Genomic DNA, 21039 nt, shown 5'->3' with positions numbered 1-21039 from the left:
GAACCCGGGTCCGTCACTTGCAAGGCAAGGCATCCAGCTATACTATCAGTCTGGCCTTTATCTCGTTTCTATGCGACTTCCTTATTCCAGTAGGAAAACCACCAAGGTGGATGGGTGAGAAACCCTTTTGTTATTTTACCCACTAACCAAATGCTTAGAGGGTTCAGTACTTGCCCTGCTCCCCTTTCTGTCTTGCAGGTACCAGTGAAGTCAGTTGGAGATACACTGTGTCCAAAGCTGAAAAGTGGATCCTGAATTTCTTTGGATTCTTGGCTGACCCTCGTTCCTTCCTTGGCTGCCCGTTGAGTGAAGAGGAGAGGGATCATTCAGAGATTTTGTGGGGTCACCTCCTATGGTTACCCAGGCTGTGGATTGTCCACTTACAGAGTCAAGGATATTATCTGTAAGGACCACAATGACTCAGCTCCTCTTGAGGCAAAATTACACACAATTCACTTTCCTCTGTCCCCCAAGCACAGACCTGAAGTGCTTTAAATACCTCCAGTTCCCTCCAAAAATAAGGAGTAAGTCATCAAAAATGGAACTGCATGGTTCAGTAAAAGCCCGATAAATATTAGCGGGAGATAGGGCTGGAGAGAGAGAGAACAGAGATTAAGGTGCTTGCCTTGAATGCTGTTGATCCTGGTTCAATCCCCAGCACCCCGATAGTCCCAAGCACTGCCTGGAGTGAATCCCTGAGCACAGAGCCAGGAGTAAACCCTGAACACCATTGGGCGTGGCCCAAAGAACAAAACCATAACAAAAGAATGATTAGCAGAAGAAATGTAAGGCCACATATGAGATATTACAGCTAGGAGGCTTTGGACAAATATAATAAATCTTTCTAGGTTGTTTTGAGCTCTGTCCTGCATAGGACAGAACGTGAGTGTGTGTGTGTGTGTGTGTGTGTGTGTGTGTGTGTGTGTATGAAGGATAGAGGCATGAGCTATGCTGGTTTTGTTCATATTTCCCTTCTCTTTCAGAATGGATGATTCAGAGTCAGCGATTCATATAAAAATATTGCACATGGAAACTATTACTGTTATTCCATAGGGAAATAAGTTTCTAAGTGCAGCAATCTGAAATTAATAACTTTCTCAGTGGAAATTCTCTCAGCAGCATCACGGGATGAAGCCAAAGAGGGCAATTTTACGGCCTTGGATTTATCTTTGCTTGGTCGGCAGCAGGCATGGATCCATGAGTCAGAAATTCAGTGTTTTTCCTTCCCTCTAACTTTGCTCACCAACTGGAGACTTGTTTGAGTGATGGCTCCATTTCTCAGTTCCACCCCCCACCCCCTATTTATACATCCATTGAATCATTGAATCAAGACAAATAATCTTAATGCACTTATTCAACAAGTAATAAGGGAACTTTGAGGATTTTACTGTTAATACAGCACATCTGGGTGTCCTACAATCAGACAGAGACTAAGAAAGGGAGATTAGAAGCTGGAGAGAGAGAAAATATTTTTCTTTCCACAGAAAATATTCCCGTGAGAAAGCCTTGTGTTTATATTATGATAAATATTTGTGCCCATGTAGAAGGAGTGTAGAGTTATTGAGAAAGCACTTGAGGAATGAAAGACGAGGAAGGATAGTAACTTTTTCACAAAAGGTTACAGCTTTGCAGATATGTTCCTTATATATAAAAATGGTAGTTGCAATAATCATACAAGATGGAACAGAATTTGGTGTGTTTGTGTGTGTGTGTGTGAATGTGTGTGTATGTTTGTGTTTCTGGGGGGCCATGTCCAGCTGTACTCAGGACTTACTCCTGGCTCTGTGCTCAGGGATGACTCATGTGGAACTGAGGAGGGAACCACATGTGGTGCTGAAACTAGGGCCCTGATTAGCTGCATATAAGGCAAATGCCTTATCCACTTCTCTCTCTTCCCCGCGCCCCCCCCCCCCACCCACGACAGTTTTATTTATTTATTTATTTATTTATTTATTGCTTTTTGGGTCACACCTGGCTCTGCACAGGGGTTACTCCTGGCTCTGCACTCAGGAATTACCCCTGGCCATGCTCAGGGGACCATATGGGATGCTGGGATTTGAACCCGGGTCGGCCGCGTGCAAGGCAAACGCCCTACCCGCTGTGCTATCTCTCCAGCCCCTTATTTATTTATTTTTGTTTTGAGGCCACATCCAGCTGTGCTCAGGACTTACTCCTGGCTCCCAGAGAATCACTCCTCGCAGGGCTTGGAGGACCCTTTGGGATGCTGGGGATCGAACCCAGGGTCAGCCATGTGCAAAGCAAACACCCTCTCTGCTGTACTAACTCTCCAGCCCTGCCCCTGGGCAGCCTTTACAAAAATATTCCTTCTTCTAGTTAAGCTTAGAAAATCTGGACAAAGGAATCTGTATTTCCCCCAGACTTCTCACTGATGAGCCTTCCCCCCATATTAGACATGTTTTCCTCTTTTATAAAGACCATGGGTCAGGATATCCTGTTTGGACTGATTCTCCATACCTTACTCCCCTAAAGGTTGTTTTTCTGGATTAAAAACACCTGAGGGACAGCATGTACTACTATGAGTGCTCATTCTGGCATTTGTTGGATCTGTTCCCTGTCCCACGCAGAACCATGTGAGATCTGTACTTGGAAATAGAGACAGTCTGGACAGGGAGGAGTTTGGATACTGTTAGAGAACTCAAGTTCTCTAGTGAGAAAAAGAAAGATTGATAATTTTTTAGTGATTTATTGAGACTCTCCTGTATATGAATGCCAGAGTAGCTCCCAAACCCAGCTGCTTAAAAGTCTGTAGTTAACTAATATGAAAATTAGAAATTAAAACAATAATCAGATTGTTTTTTGGGCCACACCTGGCAGTACTCAGGGATTACTCTTGGGTCTGCACTCAGGGATCACTCCTATCGGAGCCTGGGGGACCATAACGGGTTTGGAGGATAGAACCCAAGCCATCTGTGTGCAAGGTAAGCTCCACACCAGCGCTACCACCTCTCCAGCTCCCAAACAATAATCATATTAATACCACTCCTAGACTTAGGAAGGCAATCAAGAAGAAAGGGGGATTGCACCAAGCCTCAAAGATCAAGTTTTCTCCTGTGTTGGTCATGGGTAAAAGCAATTTCAGATGGCAGTGTGTGATGGAAAGAACAGACCTCAAGTGCCAGTTCCTAGCTGTACTGTGTCTATGCGTGTATTTATGTGCGTTGAAAAGGGCTTCCCCTTCCAACTTTATCCCTACTAGCTCTGTGTGCTGGGGTAAGATACTTCTCATGCAGGCTTCATTTTCTTATCTGAGAAACCCTAGTCATTGTATCGCCTACAGGGCAGTTATGATCCTCCTTCTTAGTTCTTCCAGGAGGCAAGCTCCCTTCCCTCGCCGCTTTGGAGCGTTCCTGCTGCCTGGAAAACTCTTAGCATAGCTAAAATCTTTCAAGCGTTGCCTTTCAGGCCACCTCCTGGGAGAGCTTTGGTTCAAGCAGTCCCGTGTCTGTATCCACACACGACAGTTAAAGGACAGCATAAAAACAAGGGATGCTCTCATTGCCATCCATCCTGGATCGGGCGTGGACCTCTTCTCAGGAGTTGAAGGATTTGCCACCCACCAGAAACAAACGGGCGGCGTCCTGTTCACCAATAAAACTTTATGAGCATTGACAAGAAGATCTAAAAGTCCTTCCCAGGGGCCCAGAAGGACATTCCGGGTTTGGCCCACTGCCCTCCCTGTCCGATCCCTGAAGCGGACAGATCAGGGAGACAATCAGAGCCGAGATGCTAATACCAGAAGTCTCGGACCAGACCCGGCCACGGAGTCTCTGCGTCCCCTGGGTCAGCGTGTCCATGGGGAAAACTTAGTGCTGGCGACAAGGCGCTCCTCTCCAGCGACAACTGTCCTAAGCTCAGGCCTGCTTTCGGAGGGGACTAGGGCGGTGGGCGACATTTCGGGGCGCGGGAGACAGCGGCTTGCTGGGGGCGGCGGGGGCGTGCCCCGACTCTGGGGGCGTGGCCTGGCGTAGGGGGCGTGGCCTGACGGCGTGACCAGGCCTGACGGCCGGGCCAGGCCTGGCGTCAGGGGCGTGGCCCGGACTCGGGGCGTGGCCCGGAGGCGGGGGCGTGGCCGAGCGGCGGGGCGGGGCGGGCCCAGCGTCGTCGTCGCCCCGCCTCCTCCCCCGGGGCCGCGTCCCAGCCTCGGCGGCGGCGCTCAGAGCGGGAGGAAGGCGGCGCGGCCGGCAGCCACCGAGACCCACCCGCGGCGCGACCCCCTTCGGCCCCGCCGCGCCCCGTCTGCTCGCTCGCTCACCCTTCTTCCCTGCGGCCGGCTGCGCCATGGCGTTGGCGTTGGCGGCGCTGGCGGCCGTTGAGCCGGCCTGTGGCAGCCGGTACCAGCAGGTGAGCAGCCTGGGGGTCCTCGTCCCCCCGCCCCCACCGCCCCACCTCCGGCCAGGGACCCTCCCGCCGCAGACCCCCGGCCCGGACCTCCGACCTCGCCCTCGCCGCTGCCCGCTTCCGAGGCCTCTCCCAGCCCTGCCCTGTTTGCAGCCGGGCGCCTCGGCTCTTCCGGCCTGGGCTGGGCCCGGGCGGGCGGGCCGGGCCCCGGGCTCGGATTCGAGGGCCGCCGCGCCGCCCCGAACCGGACCGGACCTGGCGCGGGCGTTCGGGCCACGGGGCGGAACCTCCGCCGGGGCCGCCTGGCCTGCAGCTCCCCCGGGGCGGGCGGGTCCCCGAGCGCGAACGCTTCGCCGCGGGCCAGGGTGCCCCGAGGGGGGCTTGCAGGTCTGGGTCCCCTCCCCCTCCCCCTGTGGGTTGCCGCCTTTGGAAATAGCGGGTGGCGTGAAATGAAAGTGCAAACTGGGTGGAGAGGATACAAAAAAAAAAAAAAAGATTAAGATCGCTGTTCCTGGCCGCGGACGGCGCCCTGCAGCGAGCTGCGATTACTCAGGGCTTCTGTTTGTCCCCACCTCGTCCCCCTCCCCCGCCTCCCTTTGAAGACCGAAGTGAAAAATGGGGCGCGAGAGAAGCCTGCAGTTGGCCTTAGGTTTGCAAGGGGCGATGCTTCTCCCGGGCGAGCCCCCCCACCCCGCAGCCCCCGCCTCCCCCAAGGCCCAGCTGCGGCGAGCGCGGCGGCTGCAGGGCGTGTGCCTGGGGTGTGCGCTGCAAGGGCCGGGAAGGGACGTTCGGCCGGGCAGGACCCGGAGCCGGGGGCGGGGGGGGGCGGGTGGTGGTGACTGGATTATTTATCAGCCCCCCGGGTACGATCGATTCATTGGAGACCCAAGGGGGAACGAGCCACTTGTTTTCAGTCGCCACCGTCCGTAACCAGGCGGGCCTCGCGTTCTGCAGGGGGTTGTAGAGGGTTTTTTTTTTCTAGGCAACGCGTCGTAGCGGTGGGAACCGAGCCAGATCGTAGCTGCTGCTGTGGATCAGAACCGCCGGGAACTGTTGTTCCGGTGGGGTTTCGGATGCTTTCAGCCTGATTTTTTTTTTTTTCAAATCTGAATATTGGTCAGGCCGTTAGCAGGTTAAGTAATTCCTATCCGAGAAGAGCTACAGTTTTGTATTTTTTGGGGGGGCGGGGGAGGGAAACCAATTAAAAGATCTCAGATGAACTCAGATGCAGCCAATAACTGGTTTGTTTTGCTGTCATCGGTCCTGTGTTGTAATTTCCTCCCTCCTCCAGCTGGACTTCTGAAATGACTGGTTAAGAATTTCGCTTCTTGGTTTCATAAACATGCCCAAATTGTGGCAATGCAGTCTGGTCTTTCCATGGCACAGTCTGGGGTCTGCCACATGCTTTTTTTTTTTTTTTTAATGACCTTGGGCAAGGCTGTGGGTTCCTCCCTGCATTAATAAAATGTGAATGACAGGTGTCACTTAGCTCCTCATGGACGTGTTTGTAACAGTCACTTGGATGCACCCCACCGTGTGTGAGCTTACTCCCTTTCATCTTGCTAGGATAAGGCAGCCAGCCCTAAGCGCTGGCTCTTCTTTGTACTGCCATCTTCTTCAGCTATTAGGTAATGCTGACATACAGCTAGAATACAGAAATTTTGGTGGAGCTTCCAAAACGATGCATTCCTTTGTGTGGTTCTGGAATAGCTCTAGGTTTGCAAAGTTGAGGCTTATTAGGGATAAAGCATTTTTATTCTAAAATCATTATTTTGAAGAAATAATCCTGCCCCTAAAAAGAACAATATCTGTCTTCCTGGAAAAATTGTAAGAGACGAACGTCCCCCCACCTCCCCTCCACAAAAACAACCCCCACGCTACACTACAAAAGCCTGTCACCCATAGATCACCAAGACTGATATTTTGATGTGTATCCTCGTGGAATTAATAGCTATATAAATACGTGCAGGATAGTGATAGTATACATGTGTCTAGATAAGGAAGGCTAATATTGAGCATTTGCTCTGTGCCAGTCATGGTACAGAATGCTTTATAGCCATCATTTCACTTAATCCTCATCCCCTCTGCCCAGGATTTATTATATAGATGACAAAGTCATGATTCCAAGAGGCTTGGGACTTGCTCAAGGTCACAGCTTCTAAGTAGTGATTACAAGGATAAATACACACTCACCGACTTAAAACTCAGGCTTGTGGTCCAAATATAGGCATTTGCATTAGCGGATTCACACACGTGCGATTGTGTTCGCTCTTGCAGCCATACACACATGTTCACGCACTTCTGTGTGCACACATCTGCAATTCCACGAACCCCTAATTTGCACACGCAAAATTAGGGAGGAAAGTTTGATGATCAGGAAAACATACATAGATCTGCTTATTTGCTCTCAGACACTGCATTAAAAAGTTTGCATATAAAAATGTTTGCAGAGATGAGTATCTGTATATTTGTGTGTACAAAGGTAAATATGTAATAAGATGGGTTCAGACTTAAGTATTTTGTACAAAGCTTTCCTATGTGTGAATGCTTTTCTATCAAACATTTGTGACGTCTGCTGAGCACCTATGACTGAATCATAATTTAATCAACTATATTAGACACTAAGGGTGTTTATAATTTTGCTTTTCACTCTTGAAATTTTATTAGTCTATTTCCTTAGTAAAAACTTGGCTAGGGAATATACATATTTACCTAATTTCCCCCTGCCCGTTTTTTTTTTTTCCTTTGAGGGGCGGGTCCATGCCCAGTGGTGCTGAGTTTACTGCTGGTCCTGCACTCAGGGATCACTCCTGGAGGGCTCAGGCGACCTTATGGGACGGTGGCTACGGAACCCAGGTCTGCCACATGCAAGGCAAGAGTCCTACCCATTGGACTACTGCTCTGGCCCCAGGGAATATACATATTTAAAAGGCTTTTGAATTATTGAATGTTGGTGAATTGTCCAGGCAACTTGAGAGTAGCTTGATACACGGGTTGCCACAAAAGGCCATTCTGACTATTTGATCTGGTTAATCCAATTGAGCTGGGCTTCTGGCTAAGTAAATGTAATGGAACACTAGATGTGATTCCCATTGAAATTCATAAGTGCAGACGCCTTTATTATGGTGTTTCTATTGGTATTGCTTTATGTGCGCAACATGAACTTACTTTCCCCTCGTTTTTTATTTTTGAACTTTGAAATTGAGCTGTTGTATCCAAATATTTGGAAGTAGTTTGGGAAAGGTCTTGATAGGCCCAGTGTTGAGAAACGTGCGCGTTTGCCCAGTTTACATTCATTTTCGCCTGTGCCGGGTCCTCTTTGTTTCCTTAGAATCAAGATCTTTGTTGCTTGAAATGGTGTTTAGATGCCTGGATTTGAATCCAGTGTCAGTTGGTGATGCTGCCTCTGAGATGTATACAGGTTTAAACATAGACTGCAGAATGTTTAGCTTCTTATTTATTTCTTGCTTTGTGGGTCACACCCAGCGATGCACAGGGATTACTCCTGGCTCTGCACCCAGGAATTACTCCTGGAGATGCTTGGGGGACCATATGGGATGCCGGGGATTGAACCTGGGTCAGCTGAGTGCAAGGCAGACGCCCTACCCAATGTACTATTGCTCAGGCCCTAGGATGGTTACATTTTAGACTTGAATGTTGCCTGCTGAAGAAGTTACCATATGGAGTGGGGGCGATAGTGCAGTAGTTAGGGCATATGCCTTTCACATGGGTGACCGGGTTTAATCCCCGCCACCATGTGTATATGGGGTATATGGGAACCTTAAGCGCTGTCTGGAGTGACCCTGAGCTCAGAGCCAAGAGTAAGCCCTGAGCACAGTTGGGTGTGCCCTGCCCACCCTCTTCCCACCCCCCCCCAAAAAAAAAACCCAAGCAGAAAAGGAAATCAATTGCTTATAAACATCACTAATAAATTTATATTGTAGTCTGATGATACTGTAGAGTGGTTGAAGGAATGATACCTTTCGGGAAGTGTTGGGAGGAAAGTTTGATGATCAGGAAAAGAATTTTCATCTTCAGTAGAGCCAGCAGAGCTGTTCCAGGAATTTCTGTCATCACCTATCCGACGTCACCCACTGGTTTGCCTGCATATGACTTCACGTTGCTTTATCCTAGACGTCAGTCATATTAGTTGTATTACTTTAAGAAATTATATTACGTTACTTTGCCTTAAATTATATTATTAAATCCTCCATGAGAGCGGCTTGTGGGGCCGGAGAGGTGGTACAGCAGGCAAGTTGCTTGTTTCACACTTGGCTGACTTGGGTTCCGTCCCCAACATCCGATGTGGTCCCCTGAGCACCACCCGGAGTGATCGTGAATGCAGAACCAGGAGTAACCCCTGACCATTGCTGGGTGTGGCCCCCAAACTAAATAAACAAATACAAATCCAGTTGACGTTCTCTTTTGTTTTTAGCTTTAATAATTACTGGACTTCTTAATAATTTATCCTTTGGGTCAGACTCACAGGCTCAAAGGATTGAGCTCAGTGCTTTGCCGGCAGGTGGCCCAGTTTTGATCCTCAGCACTACGGGGTCCCTTGAGCACCACCGGTTATGGTCCCCAAAGAAAGCAAACACCAATAGAATTTACTCTTAGGCTATCTTTGCACAAGTACAACTGTTCAATAAATTTATATTCTTGCAGTAGGTGGTGTCTGCTTAGATCCTACGTGGCTTCTTAAATTGCAGGTTGTGATACTCTAGGAGACACGTGTAGCCAACTGAATGTGGGAGTGTAGAAATTACGAAAATTGGGCAACAGTAAACCATTTCTGAATGCTGCAACCAAAACGTGAATAAAAAAATCAAACAGAGAAGGAAGGAGTGTCGGGTATTTCTGGCAGGACGCACCCGTGTTGCATTTCATGGGTGAAAAGGGGTCATGAGTGGAAAAAGTTTAAGACTCCCTGATTCAGATAAAGCTACTTTTGGTTATAGTTTATCAGGGGTGGGGGACCTTTTCCGGATAGTGGTTGCATCTTTTGTGGGCCATTCAGTGCCGGCAGCCGATGAGATGTGTCTGGGTCTTGTCTCCAGTCCCAGGACCAGACCGCGAGGTCTCAGGGCACTGCTGACCCTAGGGCCAGCCAGCAATTCCTCTGCCCTACAGAGAGAGGTTCGTGCTGAAACGCGGCTGATGTTCTTTGTTCTCAAGTCCGTTTTGCCAGCGGACTAGGTGCTCAGTAAACCTCAGGCGTTGAAAGTATTGACTGTCACATACTCCAGTGGTAGGTGCATGTAGCTGTCTAGGTGAAGCCCTGTGAGTCTCCAGGCTGTTACAGTTGGGGCAACTCATTTTCTCTGAGTAACGTAGTGACAAATAGTAGCTAAGGATTGGTCGAATTTAAGAATGTTTCTAGAGGGGTGGGAGAGAGAGGACAGCAAACAGGGCTGGTTGCCTTGCACACTCCGCACCTGTATTTGGCCTGCATGATCCCCTGAATCCCACATGGTCACCCCCGCCCTTGCCCCCACTCCCTAACACCTCCAAGAGTGATCCCTGAGTGCAGAGTAAGCCCTGAGCACAGCTGGGTGTGGCCCAAAATGAGAGAGAGAGAGAGAGAGACATTTTAGTGAAAATATTCTTATTTATTAGAATTCAAAATGTATTTTTTTTTATCTCCACTCCCTGCAACCTAGTAGGGTCTTTCAGAATTTTTCTCTCAAACTTATATAAGGTAGTAATATCAGTTAATATTTAAGGGCTTAACTGTGATTTGGGAGTTTATCTGGAGATTAAATAATGTAGGAGAAATAGAAGGTATTATGAGATTTAATATTATGTTTATTTGTATTTATGCTTAATGTAGCATTTACAATTGAATGGCTTTTTAAATATATTAGTATACCAGTTATATCCTTGTTTTGTTTGCTTGGGCCACACCCTACAGTGCTCAGGCAGATTCCCATTCTGCCCGGGGATCCCTCCTGGCACTGCTCAGGGGTCTGTAAGTGGTCCTGGGGAATCGAACACCCGTAGGCTATGCTTTCACTGCTGTACTCTCCCCAGCCCCAATTCTGCTGTTACTCACTGCTTTGAGAAGTCATATTTTCAGAATTGAGTCTATCTCCTTACATTATTGTAGAAAACAGTGTAAGTGTAACTTCAGGGTTATCTGTGACCTTGGAAATCTTGTAAGTGATTGGGTGGGACCAGTCTCCCATAAGGGGTCAGATAGACTTTTCTCAGGGGTTACTTCTGACTCCGCACACAGGGATTACTCCTGGTGGTACTCAGGGGGCCATATAGGATACCAAGGATCAAACCTGGGTCAGCCGCCTGCAGGGCAGATACCTTCCTTCCTCTGCTACCTCCTGGCCCCTGGAGTCAAATAGATCTTAGAAGCTTACTAACAACAGAAGCCTCCTGCTTACCTGCACGTGCCTCACCTCTTTAGCTATGTTTTGTTTTGCTATATCACCCTGTCGCTAAATAAGACTTCATTTTAAAAGTTGACTTACCCTGATGGGAAATAAGGATTTAGTTCATTTCTGCACATTCTGATAGCTAGTTATTACGCTCACACATCCTGCCACTTCAGTTTTGTAACACAGTTGTGTCTGTAATGTGGTTAGGTCAGTGTTCAGTTAAACAGTAATCGCTAAGGGCCAGAGGGAGAGTACAACGGCTAGGATTCTCGCCTTGCACACGGCTGACCCAAGTTCAGTCCCCAGCATCCCATAGGGTCCCCTGAGCCCTGCCAGGAGTGATTCCTGAGCGCCGAGCCAGGAATAAGCCCTGAGCACCACTAGGTGTGGCCTCCAGACAAAACAAAAGGAAAAAAAACCCTTTAAAATATAATTACTATTCATAATTGACATTGTTTATATCTGATGCAGGCAGTTTACTATTCCCTTTCCTTGTCTCACCGATATTATCGCTTTTCCTGAATTTACTTTTGGTCTGCTTGGTTTTCTGGCTACGTGGCACAAGTCTGGTAAGGTCACCAACTGATCCTCTCAGACTTTTACCTAATGAATAGCCCTTTGAAAATGGCACGTTTTCTAATTATGTATTCAAAATAGAGCCTCCCCCGTTCCCCCCCTGGGGGGGTACGGAGGCCTGCTGGTTGGTGCTTGCAGGTCACGGAGGCCTGCTGGTTGGTGCTTGCAGGTCACGGAGGCTCCGCTCTTGTGGAATGTCACAGGCAGGCGCTCATGCCCTCTCCGAGGCCCTCACCTAAAATTCCTAATAGATTTTTGGGTATTTTTAGGCATTTCAAGCATTTTACTAATGGGCAGGGGCTTTCCTTGGCTTCTGAGCTATTGGAGAAGGTTGCTGTCAAGACATTCCATTCAGCTACCCTGCAAATTTACTTTCCTGTCTTTTTTAGTTCCTGTCTTATCTGGATTACAGCCCTTGTTTCACTCAGAATACCCTAAGGATGAATGGGTGGGTGGCAAACCTGCTTTTTTTTTTTTTTTGTGATAGATGTTTGTTTTCTGTTTTGTTTGGAGGCCACGCCCTACCATGCTCAGGAATCACTCCTGCTAGTGCTAGAGACTGTAGGGGATGCTGGGGTTTAACTGTGTCAACCACGTGCAAGGCATGCATCTCCCCTCTGTATAATCCCTCCAGCCCACTTTTTGATCTTTGCATATCTTTACACTTAGACATCAGAATTGTCAACATTTTCTTTCCTTCGGTGTTTGGAAGGCATTTATTTGCCTTCTGGTTCTGTTAAGAAACCTGAAGCTAACTGCAATCTTGGATTCTTTGGCTGTGGCCTGTTTTCAGTTCTTCTCCTAAATGAGGCTTTTAAAAGCCTCTGTTTGTCCGTAGGGTTCTTAAATTTCACTGTGTTGCACTTTGCTATAGATCTCTGATGTCGCACACATTCAGTTGGCCCTTTTGGTCTGTATGTTTATGCCTGTTAAGTTTGGGAACTTTAATTTTAAAAAAAGTATTTGATTTTTCTCTGCGTTGACTTTTTCACTGGAGGGGAGAGGCGGGCCACACCCAGTTGCATTCAGGGGTTCCTGCTGGCTCTGTGCTCAGGTCGTCCTCGTGCTTGCCACATGCAAGCAAGCATGCTTTCTCTCCAGCTGTGCTTTAATTTTTTTCCCCTTATTTTTTTCTTTAGATATTGGGTCTTTTGCACTGCTACTGTCAAATTTTAAAAACATCTCATGTTTTTTTGTATTTTCTATTCTTCCTGTGAGGTTTCCTGAGTTTGTCTTTGTTTTTTTTTTTTTTGGTTTCCTAGCCACTCCCAGCAATGCTTGAGGGTTATTCGTGGCTCTGCACTTAGGAATTATTCCCTGTGGTACTCAGGGAACCACATGGGATGCCGGGGATCAAACCTGGGTCCGCCGCCTTCTCAGCTGTGGTGTCATCCTGTGCCCCCCAACTGTCCCCTCTTTTTACATAGAAAATTTTATCTTCCTATAAAATTATTGTTTTCATGAATTTTCTGGATTAAACCCAAGATAGCACTACCAAGCAAATTTGATAAGCTTTCCCCCCAAGCTGCTGAGCGCCACTGCTGGGCCAGGGCACTGCCGAGGAACACGGACTGGTGCTTAGTTTCCTTTTGCTTAGTTTCCTTTCGGCTGTTTTGCTTTGAACCACACCTAGCAGTGCTGGGGTGTGTGTGTGGTTACTCCTAGCTCTGAGGTGTGTGTGTGTGTGTGTGTGTGTGTGTGTGTGTGTGTGTGTGTGTGTACTCCTAGCTGTGTGCTGGGTGTGTGTGTGATGTTACTCCTAGCTGTGTGCTTAGGGGTTACTCCCAGCTGTGTGGGGGATGGAGGGGTTTGACCATTGGCGCCAGGGCTTGAGCTGGGCCTCCCACGTGCAGAGCATGCACTCCGGTCTGGTTCGGTCTGGTTCTGATTCTCTCCCGTACGTTTCTCCGAGACTCCGTGTATTTCAGGGTTGGTGCTCGGGCTGCTAGTCCCTCTCTAGATACCGTTGGCCAGCCGGGCTGGGATTCTGTGTGGGGGCCAGAGGAGGGGCTGCTGCTCCTGCTCTGCTGTACGGGGGCTCTCCAGGCCATCCCAGCAGGGTGGGGGACCCTCCAGGGCTGGGCCAGGTCATGCTTGGGGGGACCATACATTCACCTGGTCATTTACATTTGGGCCCCTATTTATTAGATACATAGATCCCCCGCCCCCACACACGGTTCTCCTGCTCTGTGTTTCCTCTGCTTTGTGACTCTTCACTTTGCTTTGGTCTTTTATAGTCTCTAATGGTAGTGCACACAGATCTTTGCCACCTTGGCTAAAAGTTCACAGTCTGGGGCCAGGAGAGATTGTCCAGAGGTTAAGGCACTTGTTTTGTAGGTGCCCCACTCTGGTTCCGTCCCTGGCACCATATGTGACCCCTGGGCACACCAATTACCAGGAGTAGCTCCTGGGCACTGCCAGGGTGGCCTAAAAACCACCACCACAAAAAGAAGAAAGAAAAAGAAAAAGAAAAGGATAGGAAAGGGTGGGGCTGGAGCTAGAGCACAGTGAGTAGGGCTTTGCCTTGTACTTGTAGACCCAGGTTTGATTCCCAGCATCCCATATGGTCCCCTGAGCACCGCCAGGAGTGATTCCTGAGTGCATGAGCCAGGAGTAACCCCTGTGCATTGCCAGGTGTGACCCAAAAAGAAAAGAAAGAAAAAGAAAAGGATAGGAAAGGGCAGTGCATAATCTGGGGGGGTGGCAGAGAGGTGCTGGGCTCAACTGTGGTCTGACGCGTGATACCCTGTGTGCTCCTGGAGGGCCCCGTGGTCCCACGCACCCCTGAATCCTCTGGCCTGGTAATGTTTGCCACATCTTACACTTTTGTTCTTCTTCATCATCATCATCATCATCATTTGTTAGCATTAAAAGAAATCATAAGTATTAGAAGAGGCAATGACTGTAAGTGTCCTGTTAAAAGGAAATTTCTCATCGGATGATAAAAATGGAGGGGCCTTTGGGGCCACACTCGGCAGTGCCCAAGGCCTGTGTGTGGTGTTGGGAGGTGGGGCCGCGCCTGACCGCTCATAAGGCAGCTCCTTACCTCCTGTGCTAGACGCCTTGCATCGAAATTTTTTTTTTTTAACAAAAATGAAACCATAGGGTTTTCATTTTTATTATGAAATTTGGATCTATCCCGAAAGAATACATACGATGCACACTTACCCCACGAAGTACAAGGGAATCAAACAGTTGTGAGTTTGGAGATCAGGTCATAGCAGCCTTCTGTGGAAAATGCTTCGTTTCCGGTACCTCTTTCCAACGATGTAGTCCGAGGCTGCTTTTCTTTTTTTTTTTTTTTTTTTAATTTTTTTTTTAATTTATTTATTTTTAATTAGAGAATCACCGTGAGGGTACAGTTACAGATTTATACACTTTTGTGCTTATACTTCCCTGAGGCTGCTTTTCAAAGCCGTTTCTCCTCGGTTGCCGCCTGGGTCCATCGTGCTTGTGCTAAGTGCCGAGGGGCGTGGGCCTGCTCCTGGGCGCTCGCGTGGCTACCCACCATGCCTGTGCGTTTGGTTGGGGTTGGTAAGGTCTCCCGGATACCTCAGGGGACCGTGAGGGCTGCGTCTCCCCTCCACCTTGAGTCGTCTGCCAGTTTCCAGTCTCTGCTTCCTGGACTGTTGGTCACGTCTGATGGGCACCCAGAAGCACACACGAATCGTAAACGCACTGTTGGAGTTTTCACAGGCTTAAAATAGACGTATCAATTAGCACCCAGATGAAGAAGCAATATTAGCATCACTTTAGCAACTCCTTTCAAGTATTTCCTTCCTTTTTTTTGATGGGGGGGGGTTGTGGCTGGGAAGAGGGCTATCTCTGGTGGTGCTCTTGGCTCTGTGCTTGGGAGTTGATCTCAGCAGTGTTCAAAGGAACCGTGTGGTGCTGGGGTTTGAACCTGGGGCTCCTGTGTGCAAAGCAAACACTCCAGCCCATTGAACTATCACTAAATATTTGGTCGATTTTTTTTTTTTCTCCCTTCCAGTGCTTTCTTATTTACCTCCCTCTCGTGGTGGTGTCCTCTCATTGGCATAATAGGTTTGCATGGCTTTTACATAAATATAGTCAACAATAAATCATTATATCTGGCTGCTTTTGTTCAGCATTGTGAGATCACCTGTGTTAGTGTGCTTTTATGTTTTATACTTAGACATGGCTCTATGCTAGTCCACTGGGTAAAGAAACCATGGTTCACGCATCCAGTCTGCTGGTGATGGATGGTGAAGCTTCCAGTTTCATGACTAGTGTGGTTTGAACATCATGGACTGTCCAGTGCCAACAGCTGTTACTGTTGGGGTGTAACTGGGGTAGCGTTGCTGGGCCTGAGACATGTGTCGCTTCATCTTGAGTAGATGTCAATTTTCTAAAATGCTTTATAGAATTTTATATTCAGGGCTTGAGGTTTCTGGTTGCTGTGGATCAACATCTTTTTTTTTATAATCATTAAAAGTGGTTTTAATTAGTGTTCTTTTGAAACGTAATGAAATGGAGCACATTTTCATAAGTACTGGCTATTTGTGTATCTCTTGTGAGGTGTGTATTCACGTCTTAGTGATTTTTCACCTGGTTTCTTTTTCTTACCAATCTCTTCATGTATTTTGAATCTGAGTACTTTGAAAAATATGTCCTTTTCCCACGGTTTTTTTTTTTCCAATTCTTTAGCTGATGTCTACTCAAAATGAATAGGAACTATTAATTTGTGTAGCAAACATGGGTGACTATCTTCATGTCCTTGGACCAAAAAGCTGACTGTCCTGGCTAGAAGAGGCTCAGAGTGTGCTTCTCATGGACGCTGACCACACCAGCCCCCAGAACTGCAGGGTGTGACCCCCGGACAAAACCATAAATATAATTCTTGGCTCAATTTAAAAATCACATCTACTTTTTGGAATTCTTTTTTTTTCTGGTTAAGTTTCTCCTCAGAATCATTCATCTTACTTTTTAATGTCAGGGACACACATGAGGGTCTCGCAAATGAAGGAGACCCGAGCCACCTCACCAGTCGTTCGGGCCTCACTTAAAGTTTCATTACTTACTTTATCGCAGTTTAATAAAGAGTTGCTCTATAATGTGCATAATTTGGTGATGTTGGAGTACCGTGAAGCATCGTATGCAATTTAAAAAAGACAAGTCTGTATACAATGGGGAATTTAGAGTGTTTAAATTTAGCAGTCCTCACTAAATGACCATTTCTGAACCACAGAGCAAAATAGTATACTCGGTTGTTTACCTAAGGAAATGTGCCTGTTTACTTTCCAGTAATTATACTGTCCCATTGGGTATAATTTAAAGAGTAGAGAAGTAGTGGTTGACAGAGGGAGGTGCTGGGGCTGTATTTAGGGCCAGAGAGATGAGCCCTGGCACGGCCTGGCACCTGCACGTTCCTGAACACGAGTGGGTGTGGCCCCCCCCATAAAAACCAGAACCGAGCATCTCAGCTTGTAGGACACGTGTCTTTTAGACTGGTCACTGGTCACGTTCAGGTTGGCGCCTGGCAGGGCCAGAACTGGTTTTAGTATCAGAGAGCCTTGAAACTGTTGCTTCACTGATTTGTCCCAGAACAGTAGAAGAGACGAGAGCCAAAGGTCGCCTGCAGGAAAGATAGAAATTGCTTTATTTTGGTCACGACTCTTCTAGGCTAGGACATTAGTAACTCCTGCCTGTAGGTAAATATTTATGAAAATTAGTTGAGGGTGATCAAGGCCAAGTACCAGCAGCAGATTCTTTTTTTTTTTTTTTAATTAGTGAATCACTGTGAGGATACAGTTACAGATTTACACGCTTTCGTGCTAGTGTTTCTGTCATACAGTGTTCGAGAACCCATCCCTCCACCAGTGCCCATTCTCCACCACCAATGAACCCACTATCCCTCCCACCCCCCCAGAGATTCTTTTTTTTTTTTTTTATGAAGTGGGAATATGGGAAATTTTAGGGTTCTTTTGCGGAACCCTTGGCAGACACACACAAATCAGCTTCAGCTAGCGAGGAGCACAGGTAATCAGAAAGCGTCTTGAGTTTTCAGATGATTGGATTATTCCTCCCTTAGCAGTGGGGGACACGGGTGGTTTTGTGCTAAACTTGGTACATTATATGGCATGTGTGGATAATTCTGTAACTGGGGCAGGGGGTGCCAATTAAATCTTAATTGGAGGGTTGGAGAGATAAAACGGGGGTTACGGCAGTTAATTTGCCTTGCCTCCCTCCGACGCTGAGTGGAACCCCTCACACGGTCTGTGGTCCCTGGCACAGCACGAAAAGCCTGAACACTGCCCAGTGCGAGCCCCCTCCCCCGCCCCGCCCCTGCACAGAAATCTGTAGGTGAGTAAGATTGAGCAGAATCTCAAAAAATGACACGTTCCGTCCCAAACAACTGTGGATTATGTGTCACAGTAGCAGAGAATCCCACCACCTCCCCAGAGAACAGAAGTTACCCCCCCCCCCATCCCACCTGCCTGGCAGGAGCCCTTACAGTCTGGGTCTTGTGACAGTCCCTTGGGTCAGGCTCTCTCTGACCCCGCTGACCAAGATACTGGGCATCTTGCCAGTGCCAAGCCCACAGTGACAATGACACATGCTCTGTGCCATCCTCAGGAGAGAACTGCAGGTCCCCGAGCTCCGGGCTGCGGCACAGAGGGCTGCCCGGAAAGAGTTCCTCGAGACAGCCAAGGGGAACCCTTCAAAATACGCTTTGGGTAGCTGAGGTCTGGGGCTCCATCCCAGGCACCTAAGGGGAAACAGTTCTGGGACCCAGGAAATAATCTTCGAGCAAGCCTGCTGCCTTCCGAGTGCCCGCCACCTCCGGAGTGAATGCAGACTGCCGTGGAGAGCCAAATTAATAACCAGAGATGCCTCCAACATGTAAGAAGAGTGCTCGGGGGTACATCTGTTACCTAGCAACTCGCTGTTGCTTCAGATGGGGGCTCCTTTTTGGAAGATTGCTTTTCTTCCTCCTACATTGTTGTATTTTATTTTTATGTACTTATTTGCTTGGGGTTTTTTTTGGGGGGAGGGGCGTGGAGGAAGGGTCGTACCCATGGTTGCTTAGGGCTTACTCCTGGCTCTGCGTACCCGGATCACTTTTCTCGGGGCTCCAGGGACCATCTGTGGTGCCAGGGATTGAACCCAGGTCTGTCCCGTGAAGGCAAGAGCCCTATCTGCTGTTCTCTCCCTCCTGTCCCTGTGCGATTTTCTTTTAGACACCATTTTTATTTTTTTCCGGTTTGGGTTTTTGGGCCACCCCTGGTGGTGTTCTGGGAGCATCTCTGAGAGAGTCCTGGAGTGCTGGGGACGGGGGTGGCGGGGGAGAGGTATGCAGCCGGGGTTTCTGCAGGAAGCGCTTGTGCACCAGCCCTGCCAGCCACTTCCTTGGCCCCCAGATAACATTCTTTTAAAAACATTTTTTTCATTTTAGTTTTTTGGCCACACCCACTGGTGCTCAGGGCTTACTGCAGACTGCTGACTTAGGCTCAGGGATTAGTCCTGGCTGGGCTCTGGGACCATGTGGGGGAACCAACCCCACAGGCAACGGGGATTAGACCCCTTTGGCTCTGGGTGCCTGCAGGACGATCACCCCACCCGTGTGAGGTAGCTCCGGGGGTCCTGGGATAATGTTCTTGATAGGTCTGAACTGATCACTGGTATTAAAGAAATGAGCTGGCCTCGGGGGATCCTGTCAGCGAGCTCCTGGGGTATGTTGAGCCTCCACAGTCAGTGGGATCCCACGTTCTTGTTTCTGTTTCACTTGGATAATATTAATGTATGAACCGAGAGTGGTGATTTAAGGAACAAAAAATTGTGCCAGAAAATGTTTCTTTCTTTCTTTTTTTTTTCTTCCTAAAGAGAACAATGGGGGTTTTCAGAGGGTTGGAATGTCTTTGTTCTGTTATCTGTTACCTTGCCGTGGGATGATTAAATCTCACATTTCCAGCTTGCTCGGAGACAATTTATAGCTATGGGCATCTGAGGCCTCTTTCTTCTTTGGATTTCTGTAATTCTTAAAATGGCCTTTGCAGAGGTATCTTAATTACTTGACCTAGATTAAGAAATGTAAAATGTGTCTGAACTAGAAAAATCCCCACTTGTCTTTTGCTGTTCCTGCTAGCTTCTTGCCTTTCTTTTTGTGGCCTTCCCAGGGCACCAAAGAGGTTAGGCGGGAGTAAGGTGTCTGGAGCTTCAGGTGATGTTGAAAGTGTTTCAGGTACACCGTGGCCCCAGGAATTCTTCAGATAATTGCTTCATGTGGTGTCCCAGGAACATTGGGCTCTTCAAGCTACTTTACCCATCCAGCCTTCCTATAAAAAGGACAATTAGGGCTGGAGAGACAGTATAGCGGGCAGGACATTCGCCTTGCACTCGGCCAGCCTGGGCTCCGTAAGTGTTCCCTGAGTGTTCCCTGAGTCCGCCAGGAGTGTTCCCTGAGTCCGCCAGGAGTGGTCCCCGAGGGCAGAGCCTGGAGGAAGCCCTGGGCATAGCCTCAAGTGGACTTAAAAGAGGGGGGTGGTGGGAGGGAGGAGGTTCATCATGAGTTACAATGAAGTTATTTTGGGAATGCCTTGCATTTAACATTTTAGATTTTTAAGATTCAAAACATATACCCCCCAGATGGGAGGTCTTGCTGAAAATTGAGCACTAGAATTCATTTGAATCGGAATGCTTGGCAGCGTTAGAATAGTCTCTTGGCTTCTGCCTGACTGGCATAGAGATGGAGATCAAGATGCCGATTGGGTCATGAGCAGCCGTGAAGGGCCGAGTGTGAGGGTCCGGGCCCGCTGTTGCCTTGTCTTGCTTCAGGAGGGTGTTCTTTGTGGTGGCTGGTTTAGAGGGGCCTGTGTTTCACACAGGGTCAGTTGGCCTTTGGGATGGGTTGTGTGTGTGTGTGTGGGGGGGTCCCAGCCAAGGTCCCAAACACTTTCTACTGTGCAAATCGACTCCCAGACAACACCCCCCTCCCCAAACTGTAACACATTGGAAAAATGTAATGGAATGTCTGTTATTTGAAGATGAGTTTCTCAGGCTAGCAGTAACAGAAGAACATCATTGGTGTGACTTCCTTTTTGTTTTGGTGGGGGAGGGGGCACATGCCCAGTGGGGCTAGGGTCAGTCCAGGCTGGGCTCAGGGGACTTGTCCTGTGCTGCAGTTTGAATCCAGGTTGGCCTTAACGTGCTGTGCTCTCTCCGCCCCCGACTTCTCTTGAGAAGTCTTTGGAGCTGTCTGTTGGACCAGTGATCGAGGAAGAGGGAGATGATTCGCCGAGGTAGCATCCTGCCTGTGTCTGTAAATGTCTCAGTTATTTAAGGCTTAGTTTCTGTGCACACACTGAAAATAATGGAAAGCCTTGGTTATTTGTGGTTCATCTTTGTCTAACGGATAATTATTAGATTATATTCCTAATTATGCAAATGGTAAAATGCTCATTTCAAAAAATTAGAACATATATATAAACATCAAAAAGAAAGCTCTTCCTGTAATCATATCAGCAGTGTAAATTAAAGGTGTCTTATCATTGTGGAATGTCTTTGAATCATATCTTTTTTTTGTTGTTTGTTTTATTTTTGGGCCACGCCTGGTGGTGCTCAGGGCTTACTCTTGGTTCTGTGCTCAGGGATCACTCCTGGCAGGACTTGGGGGACAATATGTGGTGGTGGGGATCCAATTTGCTTCGGGATATTGAACCAGTTACAGAATGAGGAAGAACCACGCCAACTGCAA

The 21039-nt window shown here is 48.0% G+C and overlaps 1 protein-coding gene across 1 annotated transcript in view; it reads left to right on the top strand.

The window, feature by feature from the left end:
• Window positions 1-4123: 4123 nt before the first annotated feature.
• Window positions 4124-21039, top strand: part of NDFIP1 (Nedd4 family interacting protein 1) — a 40583-nt gene continuing 23667 nt past the window's right edge. Inside the window, exon 1 of the mRNA XM_055142809.1 lies at window positions 4124-4362. Within this exon, the coding sequence (XP_054998784.1) occupies window positions 4300-4362 (63 nt within the window). The 5' untranslated portion in view covers window positions 4124-4299. The remainder of the gene's footprint in view (window positions 4363-21039) is intronic.

This window comes from Sorex araneus, chromosome 6 (genome assembly GCF_027595985.1).
Source record: "Sorex araneus isolate mSorAra2 chromosome 6, mSorAra2.pri, whole genome shotgun sequence".
Lineage (NCBI taxonomy): Eukaryota > Metazoa > Chordata > Mammalia > Eulipotyphla > Soricidae > Sorex > Sorex araneus.
Note: the sequence above shows the minus strand (reverse complement) of the source record. Positions and strands in the feature narration are given on the sequence as shown.